Source organism: Cricetulus griseus, chromosome 2 (assembly GCF_003668045.3).
Source record: "Cricetulus griseus strain 17A/GY chromosome 2, alternate assembly CriGri-PICRH-1.0, whole genome shotgun sequence".
Taxonomy (NCBI): domain Eukaryota; kingdom Metazoa; phylum Chordata; class Mammalia; order Rodentia; family Cricetidae; genus Cricetulus; species Cricetulus griseus.
In genome coordinates this window covers 341930471-341946558 of record NC_048595.1, presented here as the reverse complement: position 1 = coordinate 341946558, position 16088 = coordinate 341930471, and the positions used below count along the sequence as shown (strand labels likewise).

General features: G+C 40.9%; 1 protein-coding gene across 18 annotated transcripts in view; it reads right to left on the bottom strand.

Moving 5' to 3' along the window:
* The window catches only part of Cplane1 (ciliogenesis and planar polarity effector 1), a 99234-nt gene that overhangs the window by 36910 nt on the left and 46236 nt on the right, over positions 1–16088 (bottom strand). For 16 of the 18 annotated variants that reach the window (XR_004768559.1, XR_003482447.2, XR_003482448.2 and 13 more), the window contains 6 exons: positions 15515–15660; positions 14622–14788; positions 13836–13906; positions 11564–11643; positions 8691–8768; positions 5855–6059 (listed from right to left, as the gene is read on the bottom strand). Coding sequence is in view for 15 of the 18 variants with exons in the window: in XM_027401316.2 (XP_027257117.1) it covers positions 5855–6059; positions 8691–8768; positions 11564–11643; positions 13836–13906; positions 14622–14788; positions 15515–15660 (747 nt within the window). In the remaining 3 variants the exon portion in view is untranslated. The remainder of the gene's footprint in view (positions 1–5854; positions 6060–8690; positions 8769–11563; positions 11644–13835; positions 13907–14621; positions 14789–15514; positions 15661–16088) is intronic. The other 2 variants (XM_027401319.2, XM_027401320.2) reach the window with 2 other exon arrangements.

The window sequence follows — 16088 nt, the reverse complement described above, 5'->3', positions numbered from 1 at the left end:
GGCCAAACCTAAGAATAATAGGTGTAGAAGAAGGTGAAGAAACACTGCTCAAAGGTACAGAAAACATATTCAACAAAATCATAGAAGAAAACTTCCCCAACCTACAGAAGGATATGCCTATGAAAGTACAAGAAGCTTACAGGACACCAAACAGACTGGACCACAAAAAGAAGTCGCCCCGACACATAATAATCAAAACACCAAATCTACAGAGTAAAGAGAAAATATTAAGAGCAGCAAAGGAAAAAGGCCAAGTAACATATAAAGGCAAACCAATCAGAATCACACCCGACTTCTCAAAGGAAACTCTGAAAGCCAGAAGGTCTTGGATAGATACCCTACAAGCACTGGAATATTTTCCAATCAAATGGGCTCAAGAAACAAGCTGGGGTAGCAATCCTAATATCTAACAAATTAGACTTTAAAATCAAAAGAGATAAAGAAGGGCATTTCATACTCATCACAGGAAAAGTCCATCAAGATGAAGTCTCAATCCTGAACATCTATGCCCCTAATACGAAAGCACCCACTTTTGTAAAAGAAACATTACTAAAGCTCAAACCACACGTAAAACCGCACACACTTATAGTAGGAGACTTCAACACCCCCCTTACACCATTGGACAGAACTACTAGACAGAAACTTAACAAAGAAACAAAGGATCTGAAAGAAGTTATGACACAACTGGGTTTAACAGATATCTATAGAACATTCCATCCAAACACAAAAGAATATACCTTCTTCTCAGCGCCACATGGAACCTTCTCAAAAATTGACCACATAGTTGGCAGCAAAGCAAACCTCCACAGGTACAAAAGTATTGAAATAACCCCCTGTATCTTATCAGACCACCATGCATTAAAGCTAGAATTCAACAGCAATACGAATTGCAGAAAACCTACATTTGCGTGGAAAATGAATAACTCCCAATTGCACCATTCCTGGGTTGAGGAAGAAATAAAAAAAGAAATTAAAGACTTCCTAGAATTTAATGAGAATGTAGACACAACATACCCGAACTTATGGGACACCCTGAAAGCAGTGCTAAGAGGGAAGTTCATAGCACTAAGTGCTCACATGAAGAAACTGGAGGAAAGTCACATTAGAGAATTGACAGAACAACTGAAAGCTTTAGAGCAAAAAGAAGCAAACACACCAAGGAGGAGTAGATGCCAGGAAATAATCAACCTGAGAGCCGAAATCAACAAAGTAGAAACTAGGAAAACAGTACAAAGAATCAATGAAACAAAGAGTTGGTTCTTTGAGAAGATCAATAAGATAGACAAACCTCTAGCCAAACTAACCAAAAGGCAGAGAGAGAGCATGCTAATTAACAAAATCAGAAATGAAAAGGGAGATATAACAACGGACACTGAGGAAATCCAGAGAATCTTTAGGTCATACTTTGAAAACCTGTATTCCACAAAATTGGAAAATCTAAAGGAAATGGACAGCTTTCTGGATAAATATCACTTACCAAAATTAAATCAAGATCAGATAAACAGTTTAAATCGACCTATAACCCCTAATGAGATAGAAGCAGTAATCAAAAGCCTCCCAACCAAAAAAAGCCCAGGGCCAGATGGCTTCACTGCAGAATTCTACCAGAAATTCAAACAAGAGCTAATTCCAGTATTCCTCAAACTGTTCCACACAATAGAAGCAGATGGGATATTGCCAAACTCTTTCTACGAGGCTACAATCACTTTGATACCCAAGCCACACAAAGATATGACTAAGAAAGAGAACTACAGACCGATATCCCTCATGAACATCGATGCTAAAATACTCAATAAAATATTGGCCAACCGAATCCAAGAACATATCAGAAAAATCATCCACCATGATCAAGTAGGCTTCATCCCAGGGATGCAAGGATGGTTCAACATACGAAAATCCATCAATGTAATCCACTATATAAACAAACTGAAAAAGAAAAACCACATGATCATCTCACTAGATGCTGAAAAAGCCTTTGACAAAATCCAACATCCCTTCATGATAAAGATCTTGGAGAGAACAGGAATAACAGGAACATATCTAAACATGATCAACGCAATATACACCAAACCAATAGCCAATATCAAACTAAATGGAGAGAAACTCAAAGCGTTTCCTCTAAAATCAGGAACAGGACAAGGCTGTCCACTCTCTCCATATCTCTTCAATATTGTACTTGAAGTTCTGGCTATAGCAATAAGACAAGAAAAGGGGATCAAAGGGATACAAATTGGAAAGGATGAAGTAAAACTTTCACTATTTGCAGACGACATGATAGTCTACATTAGTGACCCGAAAAACTCTACCAGGGAACTCCTACGGCTGATAAACACCTTCAGCAAGGTAGCAGGATACAAAATTAACTCAAAAAAATCAGTAGCCCTACTATATACAGATGATAAATCCAATGAGAAAGAAATCAGGGAAACATCACCTTTCACAATATCCACAAGCAACATAAAATATCTGGGGTAACACTAACCAAAAAAGTGAAAGACCTGTACAATAAGAACTTTGAGACTTTAAAGAAAGAAATTAAAGAAGATACCAGAAAATGGAAAGATCTCCCATGCTCTTGGATAGGTAGAATTAACATAGTAAAAATGGCAATCCTGCCAAAAGCAATCTACAGATTCAATGCAATCCCCATCAAAATCCCAACACAGTTTTTCACAGACATTGAAAGAACAATACTCAACTTTATATGGAAAAATAAAAAGCCCAGGATAGCCAAAACAACTCTTTACAATAAAGGATCTTCTGGAGGCATCACCATCCCCGACTTCAAGCTCTACTATAGAGCCATAGTTCTGAAAACAGCTTGGTATTGGCACAAAAATAGACTGATAGACCAATGGAATCGAATTGAAAACCCTGATATTAACCTACACACCTACCAACACCTGATTTTTGACAAAGAAGCTAAAGTTATACAGTGGAATAAAGAAAGCATCTTCAACAAATGGTGCTGGTACAATTGGATTCAGACATGCAGAAAATTGCAGATAGATCCATACCTGTCACCATGCACAAAACTTAAGTGCAAATGGATCAAAGATCTCAGCATAAATCCAGCCACACTGAATCTTCTAGAAGAGAAAGTGGGAACTACCCTTGAACAAATTGGCACAGGAGACTGCTTCCTGAACATTACGCCAGTAGCACAGACACTGAGGTCTGCAATTAATAAATGGGACCTCCTGAAACTGAGAAGCTTCTGCAAGGCAAAGGACACAGTCAGTAGGATAAAATGACCACGCACAGAATGGGAAAAGATCTTCACCAATCCCACATCTGACAGAGGACTGATTTCCAAAATATATAAGGAGCTCAAGAAGCTAGCCACCAAAACACCAAACAATGAAATTAAAAAGTGGGGTGCAGAACTAAATAGGGAATTCTCAACAGAGGAATCTGAAATGGCTGAAAGACACTTAACAAAGTGCTCAAAATCATTGGCCATCAGAGAAATGCAACTCAAAACAACTCTGAGATACCATCTCACGCCTGTCAGAATGGCTAAAATCAAAAATACCAATGACAATCTATGCTGGAGAGGATGTGGAGAAAAAGGAACACTCCTCCATTGCTGGTGGGAGTGCGAACTTGTAAGACCACTCTGGAAATCAGTATGGCGGTTGCTCAGAAAAATGGGAATCAGTCTACCTCAAGATCCAGCCATTCCTCTCTTGGGTATATACCCAAATAGGGCATGTACTTACAACAAGGACATATGTTCAACCATGTTCATAGCAGCATTGTTTGTAATAGCCAGAACCTGGAAGCAACCTAGATGCCCCTCTACTGAAGAATGGATTGAGAAAATGTGGCACATCTATACAATGGAGTACTACTCAGCAGAAAAAAGCAATGGAATCTTGAAATTCCAGGCAAATGGATGGAACTAGAGGAAACCATCCTGAGTGAGGTAACCCAGTCACAAAAAGACAAACATGGTATGCACTCACTGATATATGAATTTTAGACATAGAGCAAAAGATTACCAGTATATAATGCTCTTCACCAAAGAAACTAGGAAACATGAAGGACTCTAAGGGATAAATGGTCCCCAGGAATGGAAGTGGCATGAACTCCTGAACTAATTGGGGGCATGAGGTTGGGGGGAAAGGAGCTGCTACAATAAGAGCAAGAGAAGAGGAGAAGAGGAGAGGAAATGGAGGGGCAGAAACTGAGTTGGGGGAAGAATAGAGGAAAGAGAGCAGGATGAGAGATATGATATCAGAGGGAGCCACTATAGGCCCGAGAAGGGATCTGGAACCAGGGAGATCTCCAGAGACCTACAAGGATGACACGATCTGACAATCCAGGCAACGGTGGAGAGGATAACCTAAAAACCCTCCCCCTAAAATGAGATTGATGACTTCTCTTTATGCCATCCTAGAGCCCTCACCCAGTGGCTGATGGAAACAGAGACAGACATCCACAGATATACAATGAGCCGAAATCGGGAATTTAGTTGAAGAGAGGGAGGAATGAAGAACGAAGGGGTCTGTACCAGGTTGGAGAAACCCACAGGAACAGTTGACCTGAACAAGGGAGAGCACATCGACCCCAGATGCTGTCTGGGAGGCCCGTACAAGACTGATCCAGACCCCTGAACATGGATGTCAATAAGGAGGCCTCTGCACTCCAGGGAGCCTCTGGTGGTGGATTAGTATTTTTCCCTGGTGCAAGAAGGGACTTTGAGAGCCCATCCCATATGAAGGGTTACACTCTGGCCCTGGACACATGGGGAAGGGCCCAGGACCAGCATAGGAAGACTTGGTGGACTTTGCAGAGCCCCAGTTGAGGGCCCTACCCTGCCTGGGGAGTGGTGGGTGGATGGGGTGGGGGGTAGACTGGGGGTGGGAGGAGGGTTGGGGTGAGGGGAGGGAGAGGGAGAAGGGACTTGAAATAAGCTTGTTCCCTAACTAGAACTAATAAAATAATTAAAAAAAAAGAAGCCCATTAAAAAAAAAAAGATATAAAAATATGTGCTGAAGAGATGGTACAATGGTCAAGAGCACTGGCTGCTCTTCCAGAGGACACAGGTCCAATAACCAGCACCCACATAGCAACTCACAACTGTCTGCAACTCCAGTTCCAGGGAATTTGATACCTTCATACCAACACACATAAAATAAAGATAAATAATTTTTTAAAAAAGATATAAAGATATCTAAGTGAACATAGACCTGAGTAGAAGATTAGGTATGAGGGAAATTAATGTTTTAAGAGGAAAAAAGGAGAGGCTGGAGAGATGGTTCAGTGGTGAAGAACATATGCTGCTCTTGCAGAGGCCCTGAGGTGGCTCCCAACACCCATGTCAGGCAACTCACAGCTGACCTATAACCCCAGCTCTAAGGGATCTGATGCTCTCTTCTGGCCTCCACAGGCAACTACACTCACATGCACATACTTCCACATAGACACACATACATACACATAATTAAAGATAAAAATAAAGATATACCATTTAAAACTATTTATTGGTTGAAAGAAAACAATGTGCACAGAAAGATAGTGAAAGTCAAAGTGAACAGGCATTTGAAATGCCACAGAAACTTTCAGTCCAAGCCAAAATTTGGTCTGAAAGCTTGTCTAGAAAATACATTTGGAGGCTTTCAGGGATCTGATTTCATCTACCCAACACCTTACCCAAAATGCCCAGAAAAATAAGTTACTGAACTATATGTATATGTAGATGTATCTAGACTATAGGTCCAGAGCAGGAATTTTGAATGACATACAATGACTCATAAGAACAGAGAAATGCATGGAATTTCATTCTGACTAGTCTGCTATTTTAAACTACGTTTCACATGTAGACTTACTTCCATAGCCATACACTCACCTGAACTAATTTAAACATCTCTTCTTGGAGCATCTGCCGAACAGAACCAGAAGAGTCTGGAAACTGAACCCCATGTTCATTTCTGTGAGGTGGCTGAGGTGTTAGAACAGGTGTTTGTGAAGTAGCATGGACTCCATGCGACAAGAGAGGTAGCACTGAGGAAGATTCATCACGTTCAGAATTCTGTGCACTGTGGGAAAACATTCTAATAAAAAACGCATTCATTAACAACAAAAAATCCCCAAACAATTAGATGCCTATCATCTAAATATGCAACACTCTGTCTTTGGATTATTCTGGGCTATCCACCCATCATCTGAATGTCTGCACGGATCCTTCCCACCAGTGATGTTACAGCCCAGAACAGCTAGCCCAACCTGGCTCCTGAAGGATCTGAGCCAGACACTGCACAATCATCCTTATTAACTGTACAGACTTAGAATAAAATGTTGACTAAAATTAACAATTGAAAATAGACTTAAGAAAACAAAAAAGGATAAAAAGTGTTTAATTCTGGCCGGGCGTTGGTGGCGCATGCCTTTAATCCCAGCACTCTGGAGGCAGAGGCATGTGGATGTCTGTGAGTAGACGATGATGTCTACAAGAGCTAGTTCCAGGACAGCCTCCAAAGCCACAGAGAAACCCTGTCTCGAAAAACTAAAAAAAAAAAAAAATTTAATTCTAAATTTATCAACACAAATGACTTATGATCATTAAGCATGAAACCACAGAACTGTGAACATTTCATTTCCAAACAAACCAGAGTTTCCATTTATAATAAATCATAACAAAATACTTATTAAGCTAAAACTTAAAGACCAAACCAAGCTCTTTGGTCTCCTTTGAACAAAACAATTACTGGAAAATGATTCCTTTATTCTCTCTTGCTCTCTGTTTCCCTCCCTCCCTCTTTCTCCTTTCTTTCAATAGGGCCTCTCTATGTAGCCCTAGCTGACAGGGAACTCATTATGTAGACCAGCCTGGTCTTGACCTCACAGAGCTCTGCCTGCCTGCCTCTGCACCAAGTGCTAGGATTAAGGAAGCATGCACCACCACACCTGGCCTTCCCAGTATTTTCTAAGCAAAGACATTTTATAAACTAAATAAGGGAATAAGTATAATATTCAAATAAATTAGTCATTCTTTCCAAACCAAAAAGAACATACAAAATTGTATGTAGATTTGAACTTACATTCATTCCCTTTCATTAATGAGCATTCTTAAAATCAAAACTTTGGGGTGGTAAGAGGGGTGGGAGGGAGAACTGTGGTTGGAATAGAAAATGAAATAAAAAAAAAGCAGAAAAAACCCCCACAAAACTGCATTTATATGATAAGTCTATGAAAACAGACATCACAATTGATGTGACAATTTTAATACAACTTCATTGGGCTGACAATTTTAATACAACTTCATTGGGCTTTACTTTCAACAACTAGCAAGATCAATCCTAATTATGTGAGTTCTTTTCTATAGCAAAATTGTACTGAAGTTTCCTTCTAATTCAGCAAAATTTCTTAAGCATTCAGTTTAACCCTTATGGAAGAATTAAAAAGACAAACTGGATAAATCTGAAGATAACTGAATCTTAAAGCCCCGAAGCCTGGTCTCTCAACTTGGTCTCAGAAGCTCATCTGGGTTGGCCCAGCATAATACTGAGCTAAAGATATAGCTCAGTAGTAGACAGCTTATCTAGCCTGCCTGAGGCTCTAGGTTAAACACCCAGTAGTGCAAAATGAAGGAAAGAATACTAAAATGAGCTAAAAGCATTTCTTATGCTATGAGGGGTCAGAAGATGAGCAGGAACAATAATATTTCAATAATATATCTAATACTGATATTTTTGTGCCTGAAATGATTGTCCCAACATAGTTCCCTATGTCTTTAAAAGACAGATGGTATAAGAAAATCTGTAATAATTAATTGATATGTCAAAACTGTGTGCCTGTAGGCCTTTTGGATGGCTCGGAATCACAGAATAAGTGTTATACAGTTTTTGGAAAGGTATCCTGGAGCTCAGGAGCCAAGGAATACCACAGGTCACAGTAAACACAGCAGCTTACAGCCCTGTTTCAAGAGGGGCTTCCCCAGTGTATCAACTCTGCTCTGGCAGAAAAGGGCTTCTCCTGCGGCTCCAGCCCCCCAGAGTGTAACAACTCTGCTCCGTCAAGGGAATGTTTTCCCTGACAGAATGTTACAACGTTGCTTGCTCTGTTCTGCCATTGTCCCTCTGCCAGTCCGCCCCCCTCTCTCTGCTGTTGCTCTGCAGCAAAGGAAGTTCTTTACTCAAAGCTCCTTCAGGGATTTTTATTCTCTCTCCTCCTAACAGTTCCAAGTGGACACAGGGTTTATAAAGTTTTTCCAGGGGGCGGGGATTGGTCAAATTTGAATCCCTGAACTGACTGGCTAGTTCTCTGTTCAGGGATTGGTTAGTTTTCTGCATGGGCTTAGGGCCAGATTGGGCTGTGGTTTCAGGGCCAAAGTGTGTTTCTTTTACTGGTCTTTTTGACTTTCTGGCTTTAGTTTTAGGACCAGGGTGTATTTCTTTCACTGGCTCTGATTCTAGGGACAAAGTATGCTTCTTTGGCACTAGTTTCAGAGTCAGGGTACATTTCTTTGGTTCTGGTTGCTGGGTCAAAGTGTGTCTCTTTGGCTCCGCTCAGAGTGTATTTCTTTGGCTAGATCCTTTTCCCTACAGTGCCTATGCTGCTCTTTGCTTATTTCCTGGGCTTTTAGTACAGTTAGTAATCATTTCAGACTGGCACAGGAGGTATCAACTCATTCTCTTATTTTTAAAACATGATTTCAAAATGGTACAGTAAATAGAAATCCTTACCTAGAAGTTTCTGAATTTGCATCTTTACAAAGTGAATGAGGAATGGTATGTTCAGAATATGACAAGGCTTCGATCATACTACAAATAAAAATAAGTGATTAGGAGCAAGAGATTCTTCACATTTCTATGGTGCAGGTGAACTACTGTTCCGCCAACTAAGAACCCAATTGTCTAATAGTGCTGCAATGCCTAGCTCATAATCACAATCTGTTTACATTGGTCTCCATAGTAATTAGATTCAAAACAATAGCAAAGACTCCATAACTCAATACACAACTTGAACAGCACTGATAGCTTAGCAACGAAATACAATTTGAACCTAGGGAACATGAGGTTAGCTATGGCCCACAGTTCTACAGAATAAGGAACACTTTACCCAGACCAAAGAATCTATTAATATACTTGAAACTGTCAAGATTAATGTTAAGAATACAAATATCTCTAATATTTATTATAATGGCATCAGAGCTCATTAAATTTATTCTTTAGTGAAGAAGAGATGGCTCATTTGTAAAGAGCTTGTCCAGCATGTATAAGGCCCTAGAAACAATCCATAGCACCTCAAGGGCAGACTGCCTCATCTGGGGGTGATGCACATGCTTTGATTCCAGCACTTGAGAGGTGGAAGCATGGAGATTGTGAATTTGAGGCTAGCATGGACCACACAATAAAGTTCTAGGACAGCAGGTATGCATAGTGAGGCCCTATCTCAAAAGCAAAAAGGTTTGTATTAACTATTCAAAAAAGAAATAAATCTGTGATCTGAGAAGAATAAAAGAGTATAATGTTACCTCTCTTGTCAAGTGTTTTAGTTAGGTTTCTACTGCTGTGATAAAAACTGACCAAACCAACTTAGCAAGGAAAAGGTTCATTTTACCTCACAGGGTTACAGTCATAGAAGAAAGCCAGGGCAGGAACTGAACAGAGATGAAGGAGTCAAACTGCTTACTGACTTGCTCCTCCTGGTCTACTCAGTTTGCTTTCTTCAGGGCCAAATGCTCAGAAGTGGTACCCTCCCACCCCCACCCCCAGGCAGTACTCTAGCCCTTCCTGCATCAAACACTGATCAATAAAATGCCCTACACATTTATCTACAAGCAATCTGATAAGAGTTTTCTCAACTGAGGTTCCTCTTCCCAGAAAGAGAGAGAGAGACAGAGACACACAGAGATATTAAGGCAATCCTAAAATTCTTTGTGTGTTTGTGTGTAGTTTGTACATCATGGTATGTGAGCAGGGGTGTGGGTATGTATGGAGGCCAAAAGTCAACCTTGGGTGTCTTCTTCAGGAGGTGTCCTGATGGGGAATGTACTTCTGTGTATGTTCATCTTATTGATTGCTGAAGAAAGTACTGTTTGGCCAATGAGGCATCAAGTTAGACGGGACTAGGAGTCAAAGAGGATTCTGGGAAATGTAGTAGGAGAAGTGGTGATCCAGGCAGGAAGTGACATAGCAAGGAAACTCATATTTAAGCAAGGACAAGCAGGAAGGGAGTCCCTTTTCCCCTCCGCTCTTCCTCCAGATTCACAATGTGATCCACCAGCAAGGAAGGATGCCAATGGAAGGTGTCCGATAAGTCTTAAAAATTTACAGATTTATGATAATTAAGACTGAACTAGCAGATGAGAAATCCTAGTCATTGGCTAAGCAGCATTTGTACCTAATAAAAGTCTCTGCTTTATTTTGTCCATCCATGTGATGGGCACAACTCTGGTGGGCGGCTGGCATAAAGCACGCACGTGGCGGTGGGGCTCGGCAGCTTTTGGCAGAAAAGATTTATCGTAACAGTGTCCCTTCTGCTTTTGGGGGCAGGGTCTCCACAATTAGGTTAGGCTGGTTGCCCACTAGATACTAGGGATCTGCCTATTTAGCCAGCACTAGTATTGTGAGCACCCACCACCATACCCTGCTTCTCACATGGCACTAGCGATGAACTTCAGGTCCTGTGCTCATATCCCCCAAGCCCCTAAATTTTCAAAAATTCTAAAAATTTAAAAGTCATGTTCAAGTTACAACTTATGAAAACTGCTATCGCTTTCACCTCTCCCTGAAACAGTCCTGTGCCAGCAGCAAAGTATGCACATCAGATCCCTAATAGACAGAATACAGTGACTAAAACCCAACAGTGAAGGTCATATGTATGAAGATGCACAATGCTTTTGTATTTAATTCAATAAAAAAAATGTAATCAGTGTGGACAAACAGTTCCCCACTTAACAGGTGAATAAACTCTTATCTATTTATAGATACAATTTATTTTGGTAAGGCTGACAGTGATAAGAGGACAAAGGTAAAAAAGAAATTACTTCTATGAGAAATGTAACATTTACCGAAAAAAACTCACTGCTATTGTAAATTAAAGCTATGATACTAACATAAAATATATATTACAAGTTATGAAAAATGTCTGAAACCTTTGTTTTTTTTTTAAAGGCGATAATCGTGTTGCTATGGTTTGAATGAGAATGGTCCCCACAGGCTGCTATGTTTGGATGATTTGTCTCCAGTCAGTGGAACTGTAAGAAGGAGTGGTCTTATTGGAGAAGTGTGGCCTTGAAGGAGGTATCTCACTGGAGGCACACTTTGAGGTTTCAAAGTCCACACCAGGCACAGTGTCTCTCTCTCTCCCTCTCCCTCTCTCTCTCTCTCTCTCTCTCTCTCTCTCTCTCTCTCTCTCTCTCTGCCTGCTGCCTGTGGATCAGGATATGAAGCTCTTACTACTGCTCCAGTGCCATGGTGATCATGGACTCTGAAACAGTAAGCAACATCCAGTTAAGTGCTTTTGTTTTTAAATAGGAGTTGCCTTGGTCATGGCATCTCTTCACAGCAATAGAACAATGACAAAAACACACATCATACTTTCTTTTCCTTACCCTTTCTGCTCTGTCAATTTTGTATCCGCATTCATCGTCAATGGTTCTCCTCTGGAACATTGAACCTCTTCTACCGAATGCTGTTAAAAATCAATAGTGCCCATACCCACAATGAAAAGAGATGAAACACATAGGCATGACCATTGGGTATTTTGAATTTCACATTAAGTATCAATCTAAAAAGCAAGTGACAAAATGAACCAGAAAAGGTTCAGTCCTGCTCTGACCAGGTCCTTATACATATGAACCGCCTTTAGTCCATCAATATGGGCTACTAAGTCTATTAAAATAGAAGATGAGTTGTTGCCTGTAGACTAAGGTTTTACAAATCACATGTAAATTAACCTGTGAAAACTACTACAAAATGAGGGAAAACTAATGCTTTTGAAACAAATGTTAAAATAGCAGAAAGAGGGCTGAAGAGATGGCTCAGAGGTTAAGAGCACTGGCTGCTCTTCCAGAGGTCCTGAGTTCAATTCCCAGCAACCACATGGTGGCTCACAACCATCCGTTATGAGATCTGGTGCCCTCTTCTGGTGTGCAGATATACATGGAAGCAGAATGCTGTATGCACAATAAATAAAAAATCTTTAAAACAAAACAACGAAAAAACACACCATAAAAAAATAGCAGAAGGAGCTCCCTTCTGCCCCGAATCTGCTAGCACCCCACTCTTCCAATATTGAGTTGGGGGAAGAATAGAGGAGAGAGAGCAGGATGAGAGATACCATATCAGAGGGAGCCACTATAGGTCCGAGAAGAATCTGGAACCAGGGAGATCTCCAGAGACCTACAAGGATGACACGATCTGACAATCCAGGCAATGGTGGAGAGGATAACCTAAAAGCCCTTCCCCTAAAATGAGATTGATGACTTCTCTTTATGCCATCCTAGAGCCCTCACCCAGTGGCTGATGGAAACAGAGACAGACATCCACAGATATACACTGAGCCGAAATCGGGAATTTAGTTGAAGAGAGGGAGGAATGAAGAACGAAGGGGTCTGTACCAGGTTGGAGAAACCCACAGGAACAGTTGACCTGAACAAGGGAGAGCACATCCACCCCAGATGCTGTCGGGGAGGCCAGTACAAGACTGATCCCTGAACATGGATGTCAATAAGGAGGCCTCTGCACTCCAGGGAGGCCTCTGGTGGTGGATTAGTATTTTTCCCTGGTGCAAGAAGGGACTTTGAGAGCCCATCCCATATGAAGGGTTACACTCTGGCCCTGGACACATGGGGAAGGGCCCAGGACCAGCACAGGAAGATTTGGTGGACTTTGCAGAGCCCCCGTTGAGGGCCCTACCCTGCCTGGGGAGTGGTGGGTGGATGGGGTGGGGGGTAGGCTGGGGTGGGGGAGGAGGGTTGGGGGTGAGGGGAGGGAGAGGGAGAAGGGACTTGAAACAAACTTGTTCCCTAACTAGAACTAATAAATAAATTTAAAAAAAAAAAAGAAAAAAAAATAGCAGAAAGACCTATGTTCCACCTTAGTTGGTTGCTTTTACTCTTTACTTTTTGGGGGGCCTGCCACCCAGCTCCCAAATAAATCACACAGAGGTTTATTCTTTCTTATGAATGCCTGGCCTTAGCTTGGCTTATTTCTTGCCATTTTTTCTACCTTTTGCCTCTGGGCTTTTACCTTTCTCTATTTCTGTATATCTTTTCTGTCCTTATCCTGTGTCCAGGTGTGTGGCTGTGTGGTTGGCCCCTTCTTTTCTCAATCCCAGATTTCTCCTCCTATTTATTCTCTCTGCCTGCCAGTCCTGCCTATCCTTTCTCCTGCCTTGCTATTGGACGCTCATCTCTTTATTAGACCAACCAGATGTTTTAGATAGATAAAGTAACACAGCTTCACAGAGTTAAACAAATGCAACATAAAAGAATGCAGCACATCTTTGCATCATTAAACAAATATTCCACAGCATAAACAAATGTAACACATCTCAAAATAATATTCTATAACATTCCACATGGAAATTTGATAATACATAGAAACTGCAAACTACACAGAACTATATTTCATAACCAAGGACACTTTCACCACTCTTGACTAACTTGCTGAAGTCCTTCAGGAAATGGAACATTTCAATGTCAGAAAGCACTGTGCACCCAATATAATCTCAGAGAAAAACAATTCAGTATATAGTCTACAAGTCGGCACACCTATGGCAGACAGCAGCTTTGCCTTACCATACTGTACAGTGGGGTAGGCAACTTAGGTGCAATTTCACCACTAAAGTTGCATGGTCATGTATGCTGTTCACTGGCTTACCTCTAGTAAGAGCTTTGACGCTGGCATGCAGATGGCAGCACTGGGACCTCTAAGACTCCCAAAAGGTTCTTCTAGAAGGATTAGAAAGGAATAGAATGCCAACCTTTAAAGATAATCTTTTCGCTTTTTCTCTCTCTAAGGTTTAGGGGATATTACAGAAAACACAATGCAACAAAACTATTTTCTAACCCCTTACAAATACATTTCAAAAAACGCCTAAAGACTAATTCCTCTTCATCAGTATGTCCCAGGAGAGCCCTGAGAGACCTTCTTTCCGAGAGAGGCTAACAGCTAGGGAGAGGCTGATGGAGAGACTCACAGCTGGGAAGAAGCTCAAGCTGGGGAGAGGTTCACAGCTGGGGAAGAGGCTCAGAGCTGGGGAGAAGGTCAGTTGGTTCACAGGTATCAAAAGGCTAAATCACTACCTAGGCATGGCAAGAGGTTCAGCTACCAACATTAAAATGTCTTGCACATTCTTGGTTTTATCTGAAAACCAAGGTACAAGTTAATATGCTCAGCATTTCAAAAAATACCACTTAAATTTTAGTTCTACCAGGGCATGGTGGCACGTGCCTTAATCTCATTATTACGAAGGCAGAGGCAGGAAGATCTCTGTGAGTTCTACAGACCCAGTTCCAGGGCAGCCAGGGCTGTTGCACAAAGAAACCCTGTCTTGAAAAATAAAATATATTTTTTAGTTCTAGCCATATTAAAACATATTAAAGAATAAAAGAGTTATTTTAGTATTAGTCACACCAAAGGAAATTATGATCTACATGAACTGACCTTCACAGTCTGAGATGTGCATATCCATTTCATCCCGTGTAAATGTGTCTACTTCTGAATGATTCTCGACAACATCTACAAACTCTTTCTCAGCCTTATGAGTGACGGGAATAATCTCATCATCAATTTCTTTCACTTCAGGATTTTCTGCTTCAGCTGGCATTCTGCTAACAAAAATGCAGTGCTGAAAATTACAACCCATTCTTGGAAACAAACAGCTTCCTTTCATTTAATTTGTTCTTCAGCAATAAACAAATGTCATTTTAATATTTTCTAAGTCTTTTTAAAAATACATGTCTTACATTTCTGCTTCCATTAGTTACTGGACGTAGGTTCTATGATGAAAATTAGAGCAGTCACTAATCTGATTATAAGGGAAGGCCCGTTCAGACACCTTCTCAACTATTGCTAAGAGTCTTAACTGGGATCATCCTTGTGAATTCCTAGGAATTTCTCTAGCACAAGGCTTCTCCCTAACCCCATAATGGCTCCCTCTATGGAGCTATCTCTTTCATTGCTCTCCTCCTCCATCCCTCCCTCAGGGCCTTTTCAGTTCCCCATGCTCCCATTCCCCATGCCCTCTCTTCTACTCCCCCCACCCCAGTTTACCCAAGAGATCTTAACTATTTTCCCTTCCTGGGGCCTTCCATGTGTGTCCCTTTTAGGGACCCAATAAGGGGTCTTTCAGGAGGAAGCCTCCCTCAGAAGATATATGCTAGGTCAATAAGGAAGAAACACAGTTAACAATGAATTAACTGCCACAGTACTTCAGGAAGCTTGCTTTCTGTTCCTCTACTTCAAAGAAATGGTTATTCCTTTCATTTTTAAGAGCCCAAGTCTTCCTCTTAAGCCAATAGACTTTGTTGAAAAGGAGGGTACACATAGTGACTTACTTCCAGATGCTTTGATAACATTCATTCTGGTCATTTCTCTCATCAGCTCCAGCCTGAACTGCTACTGCAACTGGGGAGTCAACATTATTAGCATTGCTCTCCTCCTCAGCTGCCACTTGAGACTCAGGGTAATGATTTTCTAGCACCTAAAGAAACCATTTATAGAATTATGTAAGGAGTATTGAACCACGTTTTAAAATATACTTTTAAATCATTCATATTTTATAGAGCTGATAAACTCTCTTCAACATTCATTAAGTATTTACTGCATTTGTATAGCCAATTATTTGTTTCTAGAAGCATTGGCCAATTCTTTAATCTACCTGGAAAAAGTAAATTTGACTTCCTAAATAAAGCACAGAAACCATTCTTCAGCCAGGCAGTGGTGGGGCACACCTTTAATCCTAGCACTTGGGAGGCATAAGCAGGTGGATCTCTGAATTCAAGGCCAGCCTGGTCTATAGTGAGTTCCTAGATAGCCAGGGTTACACAGAGAAACCCTATCTTGAAAACACAAAACAAAAGCAAAGAAGAAACCATTCTTCCACACATTTAAGCTATGATAACTCTGCTT